A 17,964-nucleotide genomic window follows, 5' to 3' on the forward strand; every position below is an offset into this window, starting at 1 on the left:
AATGGCATTGGTAAAACTGCAATTTTTACCTAAATTGGCTCATATGATAATATTTGTACATTTTCTGTACCACCAAAATTTGGACTTGCAACTATAGGATTAATACACAGAGGACACTTGATTTAGCCAAACAAACTACATTACAAAATAGTACCGACAATAATAAGATTTCAAAGAACAATTATTGTTTATCTCAATCAGTGAGAAAAAAAATGCAGAATAACTACTTCCCGCCTTTCACTAGTATATCAAATGCTATGTTCTCTACAATCCGAAAACAATCCCATCCTTTCATCATAGTAATGTAGAACCTATGCTGATATGACTTGTAACTGCTACTGCTTTTCCCACCAGTCAAAAATTCTGGAAAACTAGAATGGGATCATGAGCTTTTTACTGAGATCACAAGTTACATTCGAACCATGCAGCATGTAATCAACTTCCTGTAGATGTGCAGAGTACTGCTAAAATCTGAACTTTTTACATGTGATCATCTTTATCCAAGGAAACTGATAAAAAGTGCAAGATGAAGTCATCAAGATCACCCTCGAGAACAGAATCAGGGTCTGATACCTCGTAATTAGTCCGAAGATCCTTGACCATACGGTATGGCTGCATAAGAACATAGTGAACAACATTAAGAAGTGGTGTACAGCACACCATACCGGGAAAATAAGTAGAAGTTGTACTGTTCAAGTGTATACATGAAGCACGTAAGTGCGTATCTGGTTGCCCCAACTAATATCAGTAAGAGATTGTGTATGTTGTGCATTCATCTGAGCCTGGCGAGCCATCTCAAGCTGATCTAGCCGAGATTGAAGTACAGCCATGGCAGAAGCCTTGTTTTGATGTTGCGACCTGGATTTATGAAAATCAATAACCCTCGAGGAAAAGGTAACTTCTGGCTCCAAATTATGCTTGACAAAGCATGAGAGATTGTGTACCTTTCATTTTGACAAGAAGCAGTGATTCCAGTAGGAATATGAGTTATCCTCACAGCACTGTCAGTTGTGTTGACACTCTGACCACCAGCTCCTCCAGAACGGTATCGATCGATGCGAAGATCAGATTCATTGATTTGAACATGGGAAAAAGCATCACCCAGGATTGGGATTACAGCCACAGCAGCAAATGAAGTATGCCGTCGTTTATTGCTATCAAATGGTGAGATACGCACCAATCTGTGCACTCCTACTTCTGCTTTGGCATATCCAAATGCATATTCACCATCGACTTTGATTGTTGCCCGCTAAAGGAAAGATTGATCAGAGGTCAAAAAACTAATTGCATCCTCAAGAAACCCATAAAAAATAATACTACCCAAAAGAAGAGGGGGGGAAGAAAGAAAGAAGGCCAAGCTTCAGTTTCAAACAAATACGAAATTCAACACTTGCTACTTAAAAAAGATACACATTATTTCCAGACAAATCATTTTGATACTCTATAAAGCTCACAGCTTTCTTATATTGCCCATGCATGTGAAACACCATCAGTGTGCTGACTAGTGCATGTGTTTGTTTTCTCTGTTCTGGGCCTTCGCTTGTGCCTTTTACCTTTACTGAGTAAGATATTTCAGATGTGCATCCATGAATAAAATCAAAGGATACGAGAAAAATATGGCAAGATGGCAAACCTTGATTCCTGCAAGCTCACCAGGCATTTCATCAACTACAGTAACTCCATATCCACGGTTTTGAGCCCACATTTTGTACATTTGCATGACCATAGAAGCCCAGTCCATGCTTTCAGTACCTCCAGCTCCAGCTTGGACCTATACATGCACCCAAAGATTATGGTTTTGATTGGTGAACAATGATGACTGCTACGGTTCAAATAGTTTACTATATTCACATGCATAGAATAAAGAAGAAAAAACACAAATATAAATGACCAAATACATGTTCCTACACTAGACTTAGGATTCAGGAAGGACAAAAACAACTAAAGTAGGGATAAATTTTATGAACAAAATTGCAGTCATAATAGTGGACCATAGTAACCTCAATGAAACAAGAACAAGAATCATGCTCCCCAGATAACAAAGCTTCAAGCTCTTTCTCCTTTGAATCTCTTCTCATTCTTAGTAAAGCGTTAAGTAATTCCTGCAAATGAATGATGAAAAGTTAGCAAACCTTATAGATGGCATGTAAGTTGCAAGAAAGAATTCTCATTAGATATTTTGATATATTATTTCTTACTCTGGAAATATATATATATATTAGGGTTCTAAATCCCATTAAGGTGGGTGATATGTGTAAGAGAGAGATCAAACCACTATTGAGTCCAGACGAAAGAAAGAATTGCATCTTTCCTGGTAAATCTTCTAATCTTCATCTGAAAAAATAACTAATCCACTTATGCTTCCCCATCAATTGCATTCCACACAGTTTGGACATATACTCCCTCCTATCCCAAGGCACACTATGCTTCCCCATGAATCGCACTCCACAGTTTGGACATATATTCCCTCCTATCCCAAGTCACACTATTAGTTGCTTAACCTCACAAACAATTAGATGGACGAAGTTTTTTTTTTTTTTTTTGTTCTAATAAAAAACCATTTCCCCCTACACCTTTCCCTTTATAGTTGTCCACAGAAGTTCTCACTAGGCAATGAGGTCTTATACAAAAGATCATTGCCAGTTGTACAACAGCCCTTAATGCTGAGAAGCACATATGCGTAGTTGCGTACAAAGCAATAAGTATATCAGATGATTCAGAATTATTCATCTCCAAGAGGATATTTGCCACTACTTGTTCAAAAACTAATGTAGAATGGGTTCCAAGTCACCAGTGAATCTTATGTTTCATACCAATTTTTCAACAAAAACAAACCCGAATAAACTTTTGATGATTTTTGCACCCATGCATTCTAATCAAACCCAAAAAAGCAAAAGAAAACTTATATGGTGACATAATTACAAAGAACTTGTAATTCATCTTCACTGTCTGATATAAGCTTCAACTTACTGCTTGCATGACCTGATGAATTATATTTCAAAGCATTATGTGGATGTACTTGGTTCAGACTCATATAATTTCAGTTTGAATTAATGCCATATTCACTCACTCCAAATACCTCACACTCAATATCATATTCTAATCTAAGATTAAAGAGTTGCAGCTGCGCCCCTTGTACCATAAGAGAGTGCTACTGATAGAGTGTTTACTCGGCTAAGCTTTAAAGCTCCATGGATTTTCAAGAGTTGCTTCTAGTTCAAATAATGAAGTTCTTTAACCAATATCTAAAGTAAAAAATATAGAGAAGAACAACTCTAATTGATGGTTTTCCTTATTTCAAGGACATTTAATTTAGGATTATACATTAAATACAGGATAAACATCATTTACCTATTGGCCATAAAACATATATAACAGAATTTTAGCATATAATTAAAATATTACACTAGTACTTCACAAATCAAGACACATTATAGGAAATGAAATAGAATGAATGCATGCATACAAGAAGAACTGAAAGCCCACCGACTCCAACTGTGTGTCATTCTCTTCACGAGCAAGCTTTATCATCTCAATATGCTCAAGCAGTTCTTCCTCAAATGATTTCACCTCCTTCATTTTGCCCATAAGCGAGCCATGCTCGCGGCTTATCTTCCCCGCCTTAATGGGATCATCCCAGAGATCCGGCTTATTAAGCTGCACCGATAACATCTCCAACCTAACTAACAATTTCTTCCACTATCACCAAGAAAACAAAATCAAACTTAAAACTGAACCAACAAGAGTTTCAAACAAACACATAATCATAACTCACTTCCACTGTTTACATCAGATAACCAAATTTTCATCCTAAATTACAATTATTTGATTTAAACTGACTCGAACTCGGTTCAGGTGCCCAAATAAACTAATTATCTACTAAGCTTAAACTCAATAAACTAAAAGAAATGAAATTTATAAAATTGTACCTGTAAACGTTTTTTGATTAGGTGAATGGATTGAGCAATTGCAGAAGCATGACTCTTCCAATCACTCTCACTCTCATCATGAATTGCCCATTGACTTGAAATAATGCGTTCGACAGTGAGACCGTCAGAGGTTGAAGGTTCAATGGCGGCCTGCGAACCAAAAAACCGAACCCAACTTGTTGGAACAACAAATTCATGAGACCCAGAAGTGCTTTTCCCTGTTCGAAGCAGACAACCACAAAACCCAGAAATATTTTTCTTCAAAAAGCCATTCTTAGAACCCAGAACTAAGCATTTTGAATCCGAACTTGAAAAAAAACGAGATTGAAAAACAGCCCAAATTGGAAACGAAGGGTTATTTGGATTTGAACCGAGTAAATGGTGAGATTGTGAGTATATCGTTCTGGTTTGGGGTTCGGAAAAAGAACGAAATAGGAATGAAACAAGGGGTTTTCTGATTCTAGGGTTTTGAGAGATAAATGAATATTTATTACATGATCTTTTAAGTACTACGAATGACATGCTTTCTTCCTGAACAATTGGGGAAAATGAATGATTTTCGGCAGTGAGGATTCGAAAAACAGAATGCAAGTGCAAGCCTGGGTTTTGGAACGAGGGTGTTGGAAGGGAAAAGGAAAGGAAATGAAAAAAAAGTCTAAAATAAAATTTTGGAAGAAAATTAAAGATCAATTGTTGAAAAAAATATAAAAAAAAAACTAAATATTATTTTATCAGTCACACAATATTTCTCAACAAGTGTCGCTCTCGCTCTCATGCCCAATTCGGGCTCTCGCTCAACTTCTCATTGTTTATGACTTAATTATATTGCTCTCAAGCTCCAACTCTTGAATTCACTTTCGCTCCTGCTTTATGTGATTTAGGTAATTTTTGATTAAAAAAAAAAAAAAAAAAAACATTAACATGTAATCATCAGTTTAAAATTTTAATTTAATTTTATGAGTTATATGTTTAATTTATTTAATAAATAAGTCTGATTACTATTAAAGTTTATGATATAATGTTAATCATATTAAATTTTTTAATAAAACATCCTTAAATTGGGTCATCGTCAATAACTGATCAACTTAAATATTTATTGTTACAATAAATTATCAACTTAAATATTTTATTTTATTTTATCAAATATGTCTCATCTATTTTTATCCCAGCGTTACTCTCATTATGCACATATGGGAGTAACCGAGTTATATACTTAAATGATTTAATAAACAGGTTACAAACAAAAATTGTCAACCATACTAAAAAGTGCCAACACTTCTTATGTTATGAAGTGCTACAGATACTTATACAAAGAAACTGTATTTGTGTCCACTTCTTAACACTTCATATTTTTCTACTATTAAAAATATATATATATATATAAGAAAATCTTTACTCAATAAATGTATATAAATAAAATATATATGTATATGTTGTTTGTGCAATATATATAATTTATTCATTTTTAGTTTTTAATTTTTTATACAAAAAATTCTATTAACTTTGATGGAGAATGTATATTAATTATGCATACCCCAATGCGTCATTACCTGATTGACAATAATGCCCTTCCCCATTCTATTTCCGTCGACCTTTCTCTCGCCTTCCCTCCGCCCCCTCAAAACCCACACCAGAATCTCGGCAACTGTTCGATCCCTCTTCATGGCGGACCAAACCCACTCCAATTCTTCAAAAACCCAGTCCCCAAATGACCACAAAACCCTAATAAATTACCCAGTGCCACTGTCTCCGCCATTGCCAACCATATCCAAGGACATAGAACTTAGCAGAGCCATGTCTGCTTCTTCGAAATCGAGCCTATTTTCTCTCTCTAGAACTGATGTGATCTTCGAGGACGATTGGCTCATCGCCGTGAACAAGCCTCAAGGGGTTTATTGTGAGACCGTCTTGTCATCAATCCCCAACCTACTCGATAAATCCAGTAACTCAGCTGAACCCGGTGAGTCTTCTAATATTTTCTGTTCATTCAATTTATGGGTTATTTTTGGTTTTCCATGATAATGGTTGATGAGCTTGGATCACCTGTTTAACTCTTTGAGTTGACACAGATGCTGCAGGATTGTGCTTATTTTAATGGGGTGAAATTGGACTCTTTGCTTTGAATTCTAAAATAGGTAAGGACATGAGAAACATCGAACTTTAGATAAAATTTCAAATGAAATTGTAGATCTTACTATGATTGCTAACTAATGGGGCGTGGACTGGGTTCAGTTGATTCACTGTAAAATAATTTTTGATTGCTTTATTGGGTTTTAGCACACATGTTTCAAAGCAATAAGAATTCAGTATTCTGAGGGTTAAAATTGCTTCGGTAAGGCTTCACCTAAGAATTCAGTATTTTTGGTTCCTTTATAAGCGTGACATCAAGTCATTAGGTGTTTAGTTTAGTTAAATTGATTCATATGAAGCTCATTAATTACTGAGCTGAGCTCATGAAGTGTTTCCAAATAAAACAAGCTTCATTTTCAATGTTCTAGGCCATTTAGACAGTTAATTGATGAACCAGCACTTTAATAGCCCTAGACCAATGTTAAATGGACTGTGGATCTTATAGTAAACAGACGTAAATGGGTTCTACTAAAAATTTTTGTATAGCAGGGGTATGCCTATATAGCTTTTAGCTCATGTAGTAGCACACTGATTTTCGAATCCTACTTACATCAGTCTCTTGAAATGTTATGATCATTACCCTATACTGTCATGAAACACTGAATCTTATTAGGTCTTGGTTCAGAAAGAGATAAGCCTAAGAAATGAAGTCTGAAGCCACTAAATTTAGTTTTATGAATATCCATGTTTTCGACCACGCGATGTGGATTTCACATCGATATGTACTATTGAATTGTTGGATCCTTGCTGCAATTGAATCCAGTAGATGGACAATTGTATTGTGTGTGTGTGTTTTATGCGTGTTTATTTGTGTTTTCCTTTTTCTTTTTTCTTTTTTTATTTTTTTATCTGCAACACCAATAGTGTAATCTGATTAAATCCATAAACAAATTATGTAATGAAAACAAAAAAATGATTCTTGGCTGGTTTTAGCAATTGAGTTTTCCTGAATACTGAACGATGTTCAAAATCTTGATTCTCAGGGACCCAAGAAAACATGCCAGAGCTTCATCTTGCTAATAGACTTGATCGTGACACTAGTGGTGTAATGATAATCACTAAATCACACAAAGTAGCTGCTAAGTTTGTGAAGGCCTTTACAAATCATAAGGTTAGGAAAACATACATTGCTTTCTGCATTGGGGCAGCTCCAAAATGGGGAAAAATCACCATCAAGTCAGGTCATGGTCGATCAAAGTTTGGAGCCTGGCGTGTGTATGCTGCCTCAGACGTGGGTCGGACACTTCCAGGCGGCTCAGTTGTTAGAGACATGGAAACTTCATTTGAAGTACTATCAGTGAATGGGCAAGCACATTCCAGAGAGTCATCTGAACTAGTAAAAGATGAAGAAAATGTTATAGTTGTTGAAGAGAAATCTCTAATTGACCATGATATGGAGAAGGATGAGATTGTGGTAAGGGCTTATCCTCAAAGTGGAAGAACACATCAAATTCGCTTGCATTGCCAATATCTTGGAATTCCCATAAGAGGGGATGTGAAATATGAGGGTGTCTATGAGTGGAATGGGAGAACTTATGATGGTCATGAACTTCATGCAGAGAGCTTGTCTTTTGAACACCCTGTTACTGGTCTTCATGTTATGTTTCAGGCTCCGCTGCCTTTGTGGGCAAGCCAAGCATTGCAGCCTTTATAAAGATCTCTTATCAACTCGGTGAGATAATACACTGTTGATCTCTCTCTCAGTTGTAGATTAAATTTTTTCCCCAGATTGCATGCAATTATATATATATATATATATTTCTTTTAAATTTGAAATGTGATTGGATAATAGGGTCCTAGATTAGTTTTTTCTCTTCTTGGTTCAAAATAAAGTAAAAAAAATGACCTCATTTATTAATTGTGTCTGTCTAAGTTCTTGACCCTTTACGCTTGTGGTTGTGCATTGACAAATTATTACATACCTGGAACCCCGCCCCCCCCCCCCCCCCCCCCCCCCCCCCCGGGCGAGTATTCCTTCGTTATTGTGTTTTGGGTAGTATCAGTGTATCCTTAATAATATGAACAAAATTAAGAAGCTTGTGGCTGGCAAAGACAATTTCTTTCCTCCCTTGTTGGTAGAGCAACTCTTGTTCAGATGGTAGTGGCGACATGGCTGCTATTGTTGCAACAAATCTCCCGGTAGTCTGAATGACATGTTGCAACAAATCCCTCAATTTTCTTGCTAAGGATGTTGCCTTTGTCTTTAATGACAAGTGTTTGAAAGCTTTTGAGAAGCTTAAGACCTTGTCAACTTCGGCCCCGACTGGTCTGATCTTATTTATTTAGATAGTACAAATTGAATTCTAAGAGGAGAATGAAAGGAGAAATTCTCTGTTCACATTGGTTATTTTAGTTTATTCATTCACGAAGGAAGTTTGCAACATATTTATCTAAGGAAGTAGCTTTGTTACTATCGCATGCAAGTTTTACTTGGCTTATTTGTTGGACTACGTAGACTCTCTCACATTTTGCTATTTGGAATCATATGGATCAGTTAAATGGGGGTGTTTCCTGGCGAAACTGAAGATCATAAACATTTATCCAGCGGCATCTGTAAGGTCATTTCTCCTAAACCAGAAGTTGGACCAGGTCTGGAGGATTCCCGACAAGCAAATTATTAAGCTTTGCTCGTGAATCTGGGCTGGCTTCTTTGGAGACTATTTTTAAGCTATGGGAACAAACCTTAAGCAAGGGCTGATGGCTGATGAAATGAAATGAATTCATGTAAATTCAAGTTCAGATTCATGTTTTGGCTACACAACTAATTTCATGATATGGGTTATTAGAGAAGGGTTTTCTCTTGGTTGCATTTACGCAGTATGACTGTATGAGCATTGCTTTTTTCACCTACTGTTGTTCCTTCCTGACGACGGAGTTACCCAGATCAGACTAATCTGGGATTAAACAAGACTTCCTCTGAAGCAAATCTTTTAGAAAATATAGTCATATCCTGTATTCATATGTAAAAAATAGTTAGAACTTTATAAAATCAATTTTGTATCGGATTGGATCTTGTGAAACACAGCCCGCCTAATTTTTTTTTTTTTGGAAGTTGAATCGAAAACACACACATTATCCACAATATGTTCATGTCTTGTAATGCTCTACTATACTCACTGTTTTGCTGTCTCTATTTTGTACCGGGGGATGAGAAGCAGCAATGCTGGATTTGGGAGATTAAAAAGTAGAACAATGTGTTAGAAATAAGCATGCTCTTAGAAGCATTGTGACCAAAATGGATGGAGAAACTAAACACGTGACCAACTAGGTAACACACACTCGCAAATGCTCACCATGAGACTCGAACCCCCACTACGAGATTTGAACTCCTCATCTCTCCTTTGAGGGAAGAAAAGGTCGAGGTCCCTTTTAGCTCATCTGAACAAAGTCTTAAATCAACTATGCTTAACCTTGCCTTTTCTAAAAGAAAAAGTTCATAGATAAAGAATAAAGAGACCAAATTGAAATGGACCACTTCCTATGCTCTCTTCATTTGAGAAGAAATCTTATACTACAACCATTTCTACCACTGTGTGTGATTGGAGTGTACATTTGTATATAACTGTAGGATACCTAACATTTACTGAATTTCACCCTTCGAATGGAGAGAGAGAGATTCTTGGTTAGATGGCAAAAACAAAGCAAAGGACATAATCACACACACACACACACACATATGTAAATACAGCTGCCAAATTTACAAATGAGTTAGGGAGCATATAATTTACAAGTTTTGAGTGGCTTCCAAATTAAGCATCCAAAGCTAGAGTAGACAAAATGAGAGCCGGTCCACATTTGGGCATAATAAACTTTTAGTACAATCTTTATTCCAACCACTTTTATCTTTTGCCATGGACCTTTTTCCCTTTCCAATTAATTTTCTAATCTCCCATAAACAAATCATTTTCAAACCATTTCCATGGTTTCTTCACCATCAACCTTGACATCTTCAACATTGCTTTGGTAGTATTTTAACTACTTCAGAACCATCTAGAAAGAAATTGGTGAGGCACACAAAAAAACCAAAAAAAAAAAAAAAAAAAGGAATTTAAGCATTTTTTTTTAAAAAAAAAGAGAGAAAAAGAAGAAGAAGAAGAAAATGTTACCTCAATATTTTTTTTTTATAAAAATAGAAAATAATGCTTCCCACAAAATACAGAGTAATTGTGCCCATGTCAATTATTTCTTTTTGATTATACACCTATAAAATCCCACTATTTCCTTCACTAAAATTACTAAAAAAATTCACTATTCCCCTTTTGAAAAACTAATATATGAATATTTAAAATTTATTAAACTATTCTTAGGTTTTGAAAACTATTCCAAATTAATACTGTAATTCTAATTAGTTTTAGGATTTCAAAAGGGATAATAAATTAAAGAGAGAAACAAGGGTCAATAAAATTCAAATATATATTTAGTCAAAGCAGTTTCAAGTGATAATCACTCATTAAAATCACATCACAATCAACTCTTACCTTGACACCCCCATTATAAATTTATCAGGGTATCGTAATTACAAAAATAATTAAAAAAAAAAAATCAAGCACGAAGAACATGTTTGCTTTTTGGAATTTGGAGTTACCAAATATATACGTACATATATCATTATTTTTCATTGGTAACATCTAAAAAAGTGAACCAACTGAAATTAGGCACATGCCTAGTGGCAGTCCGTCACTGACTTCTGCACTTCCAATTACTGCTAGCCACGTCAAATCCATGACAATCAAAGCTGACATGGAACGCTATGATTCGTCCACGTCATCCCCTCACTCCAACTCGGATGTAAACCCTGAGTGAAATTCATTTTATTCTCCACCGTAAAAACCACACCACATTTCGATTATATAACTCCCACCACTTCACTTCATAAACCCAGTCTCTCTCTCTCTCTCTCTCTCTCTCTAGCCATGGCGATGGTGAGACGAAACCCTAATCTGCTCTCTCTCATTGTAGTACTCTCTCTCCTCTCGATCGCATACGGAAAAGTCTTCTTCGAAGAACGTTTCGACGGTACCTCCGATCTCTCTCTCATCTATATTAGCTTGTATTCCGATAATTTATTAAGGTTTTTGATGGTTTAATGGATTGAATTAGCGTTGAAATTGTTGATTTTTTATTGAAAGATCGAGAGTTCTATATGTTTTTGTCTCTCGATCTGATAATACGCCATTTCGTTTTGCTCAAATCTGCGAGAGTACGACTTTCGCGGTGTAGATCTGCGAACAAGTAGATGTTGTATATTGATTTTTTTTTTTTTTTACATTTTGTATTACATTATCTGTTTAATGGCACATTGTGGTTATGTTAAATAAATCTCACTTATTGCGATCAAGTTACTGCGATCGCTTGGTATTTGAGAGTTCAGTCTTGATCAGTGCATTAATTGTTCGAATTAATTGCTGTTAGGTTGTATAGTTATTATATCTCGAATTTAGTGCTCATGCATTTGTTCGATTTATTTATCTGAATAACTATAGGTTGGAGAAGATTTGTATTCGTGCAGTGTACATGTCAAATCATGGTGGTTTGATTAGAATAAAATTAATAAACCATATTCATTCTCTCTGTTATACATTGGGATTCTACTGAGGCTTGTATGTGCCCCCACGGAAACCTAATACCTATTGACTTGCACAAATTCGTGTAAACATATGTACCTTTGTATTTATGTTGAATTTGTATTTACTATGTTCATAATGCTAATATGTGAACTAGGAAAAATTGTAACTATTGTTTTTTTATTAAGAACTTTTGTGTTCTGATCATTTGCTTCCTTTGGTGAATTGTTAAGATGGATGGGATAAAAGATGGGTTAAATCTGACTGGAAGAAGGATGAGAAAATGGCTGGTGAGTGGAATCACACTTCGGGCAAATGGAATGGAGACCCTAATGATAAAGGTACCCTTCTGTTCCATATCTATACTGTTAATATGATACCTTTGGATCTTTATAAAGTTTTCAGGTCCTCATTTGTTCTTGCTGAAACCTTTTGGTATAATGACAAATGTTCGCTCATTATGACTTTGATGTCCTGATATAGGTATCCAGACCAGTGAAGATTATAGGTTCTATGCCATTTCAGCTGAGTTTCCCGAGTTTAGCAACAAGGATAAGACATTGGTCTTCCAATTTTCTGTTAAGCATGAACAGAAGCTTGACTGTGGTGGTGGCTACATGAAGTTGCTTAGTGGTGATATTGATCAGAAGAAATTTGGTGGTGATTCCCCATACAGGTGACACTATAAAACTCCCTTGCTATTTGACATTTCTGCAAATTTTATTTGTTCAAATTGCTGATTTGGCATACTTTATGGGTGATTGCAGTATTATGTTTGGACCGGATATCTGTGGCTATACTACCAAAAAGGTCCATGCTATTCTTACCTATAATGGGACGAATCAGTTGATCAAGAAGGATGTTCCATGTGAGACTGACCAGTTGACTCATGTTTACACATTCATCCTCCGCCCTGATGCTACCTATAGCATCCTTATTGATAATGTGGAGAAGCAAACCGGTAGTCTGTACTCTGACTGGAGTCTTCTCCCACCAAAGAAGATCAAGGATCCAGAGGCCAAGAAAGTAAATGCTTTTGCATGAACTCTATTAGTTGTGGTTGATTTTTCATTGTATTTGAAACTGAAACTGGTAATGACTCAACTCCATATTGACGACAGCCTGAAGATTGGGATGACAAAGAATACATTCCTGATCCTGAAGATAAGAAGCCAGAGGTAATAATTCTTCAAAATTTTTGGGTCCCAGATCTAAATTGACAGCTTGAAATGTGGGTTTGCAATTCAACTGATCTAAATTGTATAAACAGGGATATGATGACATTCCAAAGGAGATACCAGATACTGATGCCAAGAAGGTAATCATCTAAATTTTCTGTTCAGTTTTGACTGTGTTCAGAAGAATGTTTTGAAAGTGATGCAGTTACTTAGTAAGATGGTTTACAATTTCAGCCAGAAGACTGGGATGATGAGGAAGATGGCGAGTGGACACCCCCAACTATTGCAAACCCTGATTACAAGGGTCCATGGACGCAAAAGGTTTGTAAACCTCGAGTCGAATGAAAATGTTTTATTTGATTAGATAATACTGTGATATAACTATTCCCCTCTTTGCAGAAAATTAAGAATCCCAACTACAAGGGAAAATGGAAGGCACCCATGATTGACAATCCAGGTATTTTTCACTATTAAAACATTGATACATTTTTGTGGCAACATATTAGTGTTGCAATTTTGCTCACTAAAGATTTGCTTTTATTTACAGACTTCAAAGATGACCCAGATCTATATGTTTTCCCAAAATTGAAATACGTAGGCATTGAGCTATGGCAGGTAAAAAAATTGTTTGGCACTTTATTTGCTATTTTTATGGGATGAGAGAAACTATAACTAATGCATGGATATCTTTTAGGTAAAAACTGGAACCTTGTTTGACAATGTCTTGATTTGTGACGACCCGGATTATGCGAAGCAGCTGGCAGAAGAAACATGGGGCAAGCACAAGGATGTATGTTGCTGTTCTCTTCTTTTGATTTACTTCCTTGCCACATATATATTTTTTCTCCTGTTGATGTTCTGGGATTGTATTGATTTTGCAGGCTGAGAAGGCAGCGTTTGATGAAGCAGAGAAGAAGAAAGAGGAAGAGGTAATGCTATTGTATTTTTCTCATTGAGTAGACTAACTGCACTTTTTGCAGTATGAGTAATTAAGGGTTTGAGGGATTCTAGCTTCTGAATCTTATCAATTCACTAATTAATTAGATCCTCCGGTTCTCTTATCAATTGATGAAATTGAAATGCTCTCTAAGTACATGAGTTTCTACTTTAGCAGATGGACATTGGTTATAAAAAAACAGTTGTTACCCATGTCGAATTTGAAGTACATCTTCCTTCTTAATGCGCTGAAGAAGTCAGATTATACCAGTTCTACTTTTAACTCCTGAATTTGGTTTGTCTAACAGGAATCGAAGGAGGATCCAGTTGATTCTGATGTAAGCTAACAAACTCCTCTTCAAAGAATCTGAACTTGTATCTTTCATCTATGGTTTTAATTGTTATAAAATCTGTTTTTTTTTTCCAGGCTGAGGATGAAGATGATGCCGCCGATGCAGATGATGGAGACAAATCAGACAAGAAAGATGGTGCAGACAGCGACGACGATGATGATAAGCATGTAAGGATTTTTCTTCTGTAATAATTGCTTGCTTTGATCAAATCTTCAAGGACTATCCATTGATTTCTCATTTCATTTTTCTGGTCCTTTATATTTGCAGGATGAATTGTAAGTTGAGGTGAGCACTCTGCGATGTTCATCTACTGACAATTCGATTCGATTAAGTTTGGGCAAAGGCTCTCAAAAATTTTCCCCCTTCTATTTGAATTTTTAGCTGTAGTCTTTACTAGTAGGGAAAGAAACATCTGGAGGCTGCATGCAGAAAATGTGGACTTTAATGAGCATTTGAACAAAGGGAAACCTGTCCCATTTTTTGTTCAAACATTTTATAAAATAGTTTGGAATTTTAATTATGTGATTGTCCTCTATTTTTAGTATTTTATCATTAAATTTCTCTAAAAAAGATGTAGCATGGTTGACTTAATCAAGATTTTCTTATTATCCATCATTTATGTTACACCAACTAGCTATAGAATTTTCAGTGTTATTATTGGTTTATCTGTATACGTGTATAACACATGTACAAAACTTAAATCAACAAAATTTACCTCACACACACCATCACAAATGCATATACATAATTCTGCTACAGTTTAGCCATTTTGCGTTATAGCTCATCATCTTCAAAAGCCAAAACTCATTTTCCATTCAAAAGCCTCTCGGATTGATGTGTCACTCACTATCTGTTTGTGTGGGTGCACATTGTGAGGCGAACAAGTCCCTGCCTGAAGCCTCGTGCTAATCAAATCATTCGATTAACCGGGATTGATGATATGTTGCATGTCTTGAGCTGATCCCAAATTCAGACAGTAGTTGTAGGACTGGATATAAATTTGACCCGTGAAATGGTTCCGACAGAATGTGATCACAAGAAGGAATTGGCACTGTCCTCTGGTTCTCTTGAATGAGAGTTGCCCATTGCCAAGTTGTCTAACCATACAACCCTACATTGAATGTCATTCCTAAGTTGAGTCACAATGGAACATAGTTCCAAAGAGGTCCAGTGTTGGCATCAATCGCAATTAGTATGAAGTTTGACAAACCTTTGGAAATAAGCTTTTTGCGGCAAGGCACAGTATGCTCATAACCATCCTTGGTGCACGAAGGCCCATCATTTGCTCCTGAATTGGAGTTTCTGAATGCAGATTTGTTCATGTAGTCAATGAAACTCAAAGCGGTCTTTTCTGAAGAACTGAACCGATCACTCGTGCTTTGTTTTCTCGAGAACATTAAAAAGATCTTTCCTTCTCTTTACACATAAGTTCTCAATCTTTTTCGAGATTCTTCTCCATTCGATCTTCACCTGAAATCAGGAGCAAAACATGGAAACTTTCTAATCTACTTGCAGGGACTGAATATGTAGCCCAAAATGTTGGATGGAAATCAGTTGGAAGGCCATCACTGTGCATGTTAAGATAGTCTCCTTGTTCAATACTAGTGGAGAAAGAATCAAATGTAGCAAGAAAAATATTGAACCAGAAACAAGTGCCTCTCTCACCAGGATCTTTATCAACAATTTTGATTTCAATCCGAGTCAGTTAAACATATTAGTCAAATACTTGTACATTAATTTATAAGTATAAATAATAAGCTGCACTGCTTCTATAAAATCAAGTAACTTGAGAAAAAAATGCTGAACAAACACTAATTTACTCACCAGAGATTGAACAATACCAAGTCCTAAACCACAGACTCCTTGTTCAAGGTCTGTTTGTTTGAGCTGCACAAAGTTTTCAATACGAACTCCGTCCATATAAGGGATATTGTTGAACAGTATGAGGTTCATCCAAATCTTTCGAACTTCCATTGTTCTTATGACACAGCCTTGACAAACAGTTAGCTCGAACGGAGACATGACCTTCTGATGTGTGGAATAGTGCAAGGTTCTTAAAAGCTGACCTAGAAGGTCCATTCTATCAAACCAGTTACGAGTCTTGTAATCTTGCTCATGCTCTTTTGCTCTGGTTGTTGAGTTGATTCCATTTTCTTTAAGAGTGCCGTGCATAAGACATTTCTCTTCCTGCAGCTCTTAAGATTAAAGTTTCTGGAAATGCAAAACGCGACAACTAAGATAAACAAGCAAAAGTACATGAAGAAGAAAGGGATCAACCTATGGCGGCGAAGATGTTCTTCCTAACCATAAAGAAGTCCATTCTAGTCATGAGCAGTTAAAAGCTTTGCTAGGGCTGTGATGTAGCCCTAGCTTATCACCACTGGTTTGATTGTATTTATTTATTGGAAAACAATTATTTTCATGCATGATTGTGTAACCTAGAGAATTTTTACTTACTTTTCAATAGAAATCGATTTTAAAGTCTTAATTCAATTACAAAGTATTTTCTATCTTTTCTTAGATGTTTAAATCTTGTGATTGGACACAACTCATTCACTTCTTATAGTTGTGAATGAGATGGTTATGCAATGCTTTTTCACTGAATATAATATTAGGGATTTGATGGATTATGTTTAGAGAAGATTGGTCATACTACACCCTAGAGTAGAGTAGTTATGTAGATGATTTATGCTAATCGAAGATAGTCCATACTTAACTTTAATTTTATATTATCTTCTAACTGAATTAATATGTTTCTGTAACCATGATTAATTTCTTATGCATGCTTGTATCTCTCCAATAAATTGATGCAATTGACTAATGGTGCAACGTTAGTGGTGAAATGATTATATCCCTAGTCTCTTCTCTCTTATTTTATTCAACTAGTTTAATTATTGCCTTTTATTTAATTGTCTACTTGGTTCATTAGATTAAATCATCAAAACTTGTTTGTCCTATTTCAAGGTAATTGAGAATTTAATAAATCTATTAACAACTTTATTAATACAAGTCCATTCGGTACGACACCCTTATATCTAAGGGACTTGTATTAATAAAGTTGTTAATAGATTTATTAAATTCTCAATTAACTTGAAATAGGACAAACAAGTTTTGATGATTTAATTTAATGAACTAAATAGAAAATTAAATTAAAAACAATAATTAAATTAGATAAGAAAAATATGAGAGAAGAGACTAGGGACATGATTTCACCACTAACATCGCACTACCAATCAGTTACATCAATTTATTGGAGAGATATGAAACATGCATAAGAAATTAAAACTAAGCATGGACTATCTTCGATTAGTATAAACTATCTACCTAACTATTCTACTTTAGGGTATAGTATAATTTATATTCTCTAAGCATAATCCATCAAAACCCTAATATTATATTCAATGAAAAACCATTGCATAACCATCTCATTCACAACTACAATAAATAAATAAGTTGTGTTCAATCACAAGCCTTAAATACCTAAGACAAGATAAAAAATACTTTACAATTGGATTAAAACTTTTAAAACGATTTCTATTGAAAAGTCAAGCAACAATCCTCTAGGTTACACAATTATGCATGAAAAATATTGCATGTTTTCTAATAAACAAATACAATCAAACCAGTAATGCTAAGTTAGGGCTACATCACAGCCCTAGCAAAGCTTTTAACCGCTCATGATTGGAATGGACTTCTTCATAGTTGGGAAGAACATCTTCGCCGCCATAGGTTGATCTCTTATTTCTTTTTCTCCTCTAAATTGAGCATCTTGCTCTTATGTATGATGATCTCCCAATGGTGTAGAGAACTCTCTTTCAATAAGAGAAGAATAGCCCCAAAGTTACCTTTTCCAAATAGGATATATATGGAAATT

General features: G+C 35.5%; 3 protein-coding genes across 3 annotated transcripts; 2 read left to right on the forward strand and 1 right to left on the reverse strand.

Annotated features, from left to right (window-relative positions):
- Positions 1-121: 121 nt before the first annotated feature.
- LOC132294548 (peptide chain release factor PrfB2, chloroplastic) lies at positions 122-4,714 on the reverse strand. The gene is made up of 7 exons (XM_059792448.1): positions 3,930-4,714; positions 3,487-3,699; positions 2,001-2,102; positions 1,634-1,771; positions 945-1,249; positions 705-858; positions 122-612 (listed from the first exon to the last, which is right to left on the reverse strand). The coding sequence occupies exons 1-7, from the start codon at positions 4,449-4,451 to the stop codon at positions 481-483; spliced, it is 1,566 nt and encodes a 521-aa protein (XP_059648431.1). The 5' UTR covers positions 4,452-4,714; the 3' UTR covers positions 122-480.
- A 737-nt stretch (positions 4,715-5,451) lies between these two features.
- Positions 5,452-8,868, forward strand: LOC132294549 (RNA pseudouridine synthase 1). The gene is made up of 3 exons (XM_059792449.1): positions 5,452-5,889; positions 7,043-7,731; positions 8,554-8,868. Exons 1-2 carry the CDS (start codon positions 5,493-5,495, stop codon positions 7,711-7,713), a joined length of 1,068 nt encoding a protein of 355 aa, XP_059648432.1. The 5' UTR covers positions 5,452-5,492; the 3' UTR covers positions 7,714-7,731; positions 8,554-8,868.
- A 2,052-nt stretch (positions 8,869-10,920) lies between these two features.
- LOC132294550 (calreticulin) lies at positions 10,921-14,610 on the forward strand. Its single transcript, XM_059792451.1, has 14 exons — positions 10,921-11,075; positions 11,857-11,964; positions 12,107-12,299; positions 12,391-12,649; positions 12,745-12,801; positions 12,894-12,941; positions 13,036-13,122; positions 13,201-13,258; positions 13,349-13,416; positions 13,496-13,591; positions 13,683-13,730; positions 14,046-14,075; positions 14,165-14,257; positions 14,358-14,610. The coding sequence occupies exons 1-14, from the start codon at positions 10,973-10,975 to the stop codon at positions 14,367-14,369; spliced, it is 1,260 nt and encodes a 419-aa protein (XP_059648434.1). The 5' UTR covers positions 10,921-10,972; the 3' UTR covers positions 14,370-14,610.
- Positions 14,611-17,964: the final 3,354 nt, after the last annotated feature.

Source organism: Cornus florida, unplaced genomic scaffold (assembly GCF_030987335.1).
Source record: "Cornus florida cultivar Cherokee Brave unplaced genomic scaffold, ASM3098733v1 CherokeeBrave_3.0.0_Hap2_Chr02, whole genome shotgun sequence".
Taxonomy (NCBI): Eukaryota; Viridiplantae; Streptophyta; class Magnoliopsida; order Cornales; family Cornaceae; genus Cornus; species Cornus florida.

Excerpts from the sequence above, each read along its gene's own strand:
- LOC132294548 (XM_059792448.1), bottom strand. The coding sequence starts at position 4,451 with ATGTCATTCGTAGTACTTAAAAGATCATGTAATAAATATTCATTTATC. Across the intron at positions 2,103-3,486 it reads ATGACACACAGTTGGAGTCG|GAATTACTTAACGCTTTACT; the intron begins GTGGGCTTTCAG and ends ATTCATTTGCAG. Across the intron at positions 613-704 it reads TACGCACTTACGTGCTTCAT|CCATACCGTATGGTCAAGGA; the intron begins GTATACACTTGA and ends GTTCTTATGCAG.
- LOC132294550 (XM_059792451.1), top strand. The coding sequence starts at position 10,973 with ATGGCGATGGTGAGACGAAACCCTAATCTGCTCTCTCTCATTGTAGTA. Across the intron at positions 12,650-12,744 it reads AGGATCCAGAGGCCAAGAAA|CCTGAAGATTGGGATGACAA; the intron begins GTAAATGCTTTT and ends TATTGACGACAG. Across the intron at positions 12,942-13,035 it reads CAGATACTGATGCCAAGAAG|CCAGAAGACTGGGATGATGA; the intron begins GTAATCATCTAA and ends TTACAATTTCAG.
- LOC132294549 (XM_059792449.1), top strand. The coding sequence starts at position 5,493 with ATGCCCTTCCCCATTCTATTTCCGTCGACCTTTCTCTCGCCTTCCCTC. Across the intron at positions 5,890-7,042 it reads CAGTAACTCAGCTGAACCCG|GGACCCAAGAAAACATGCCA; the intron begins GTGAGTCTTCTA and ends CTTGATTCTCAG.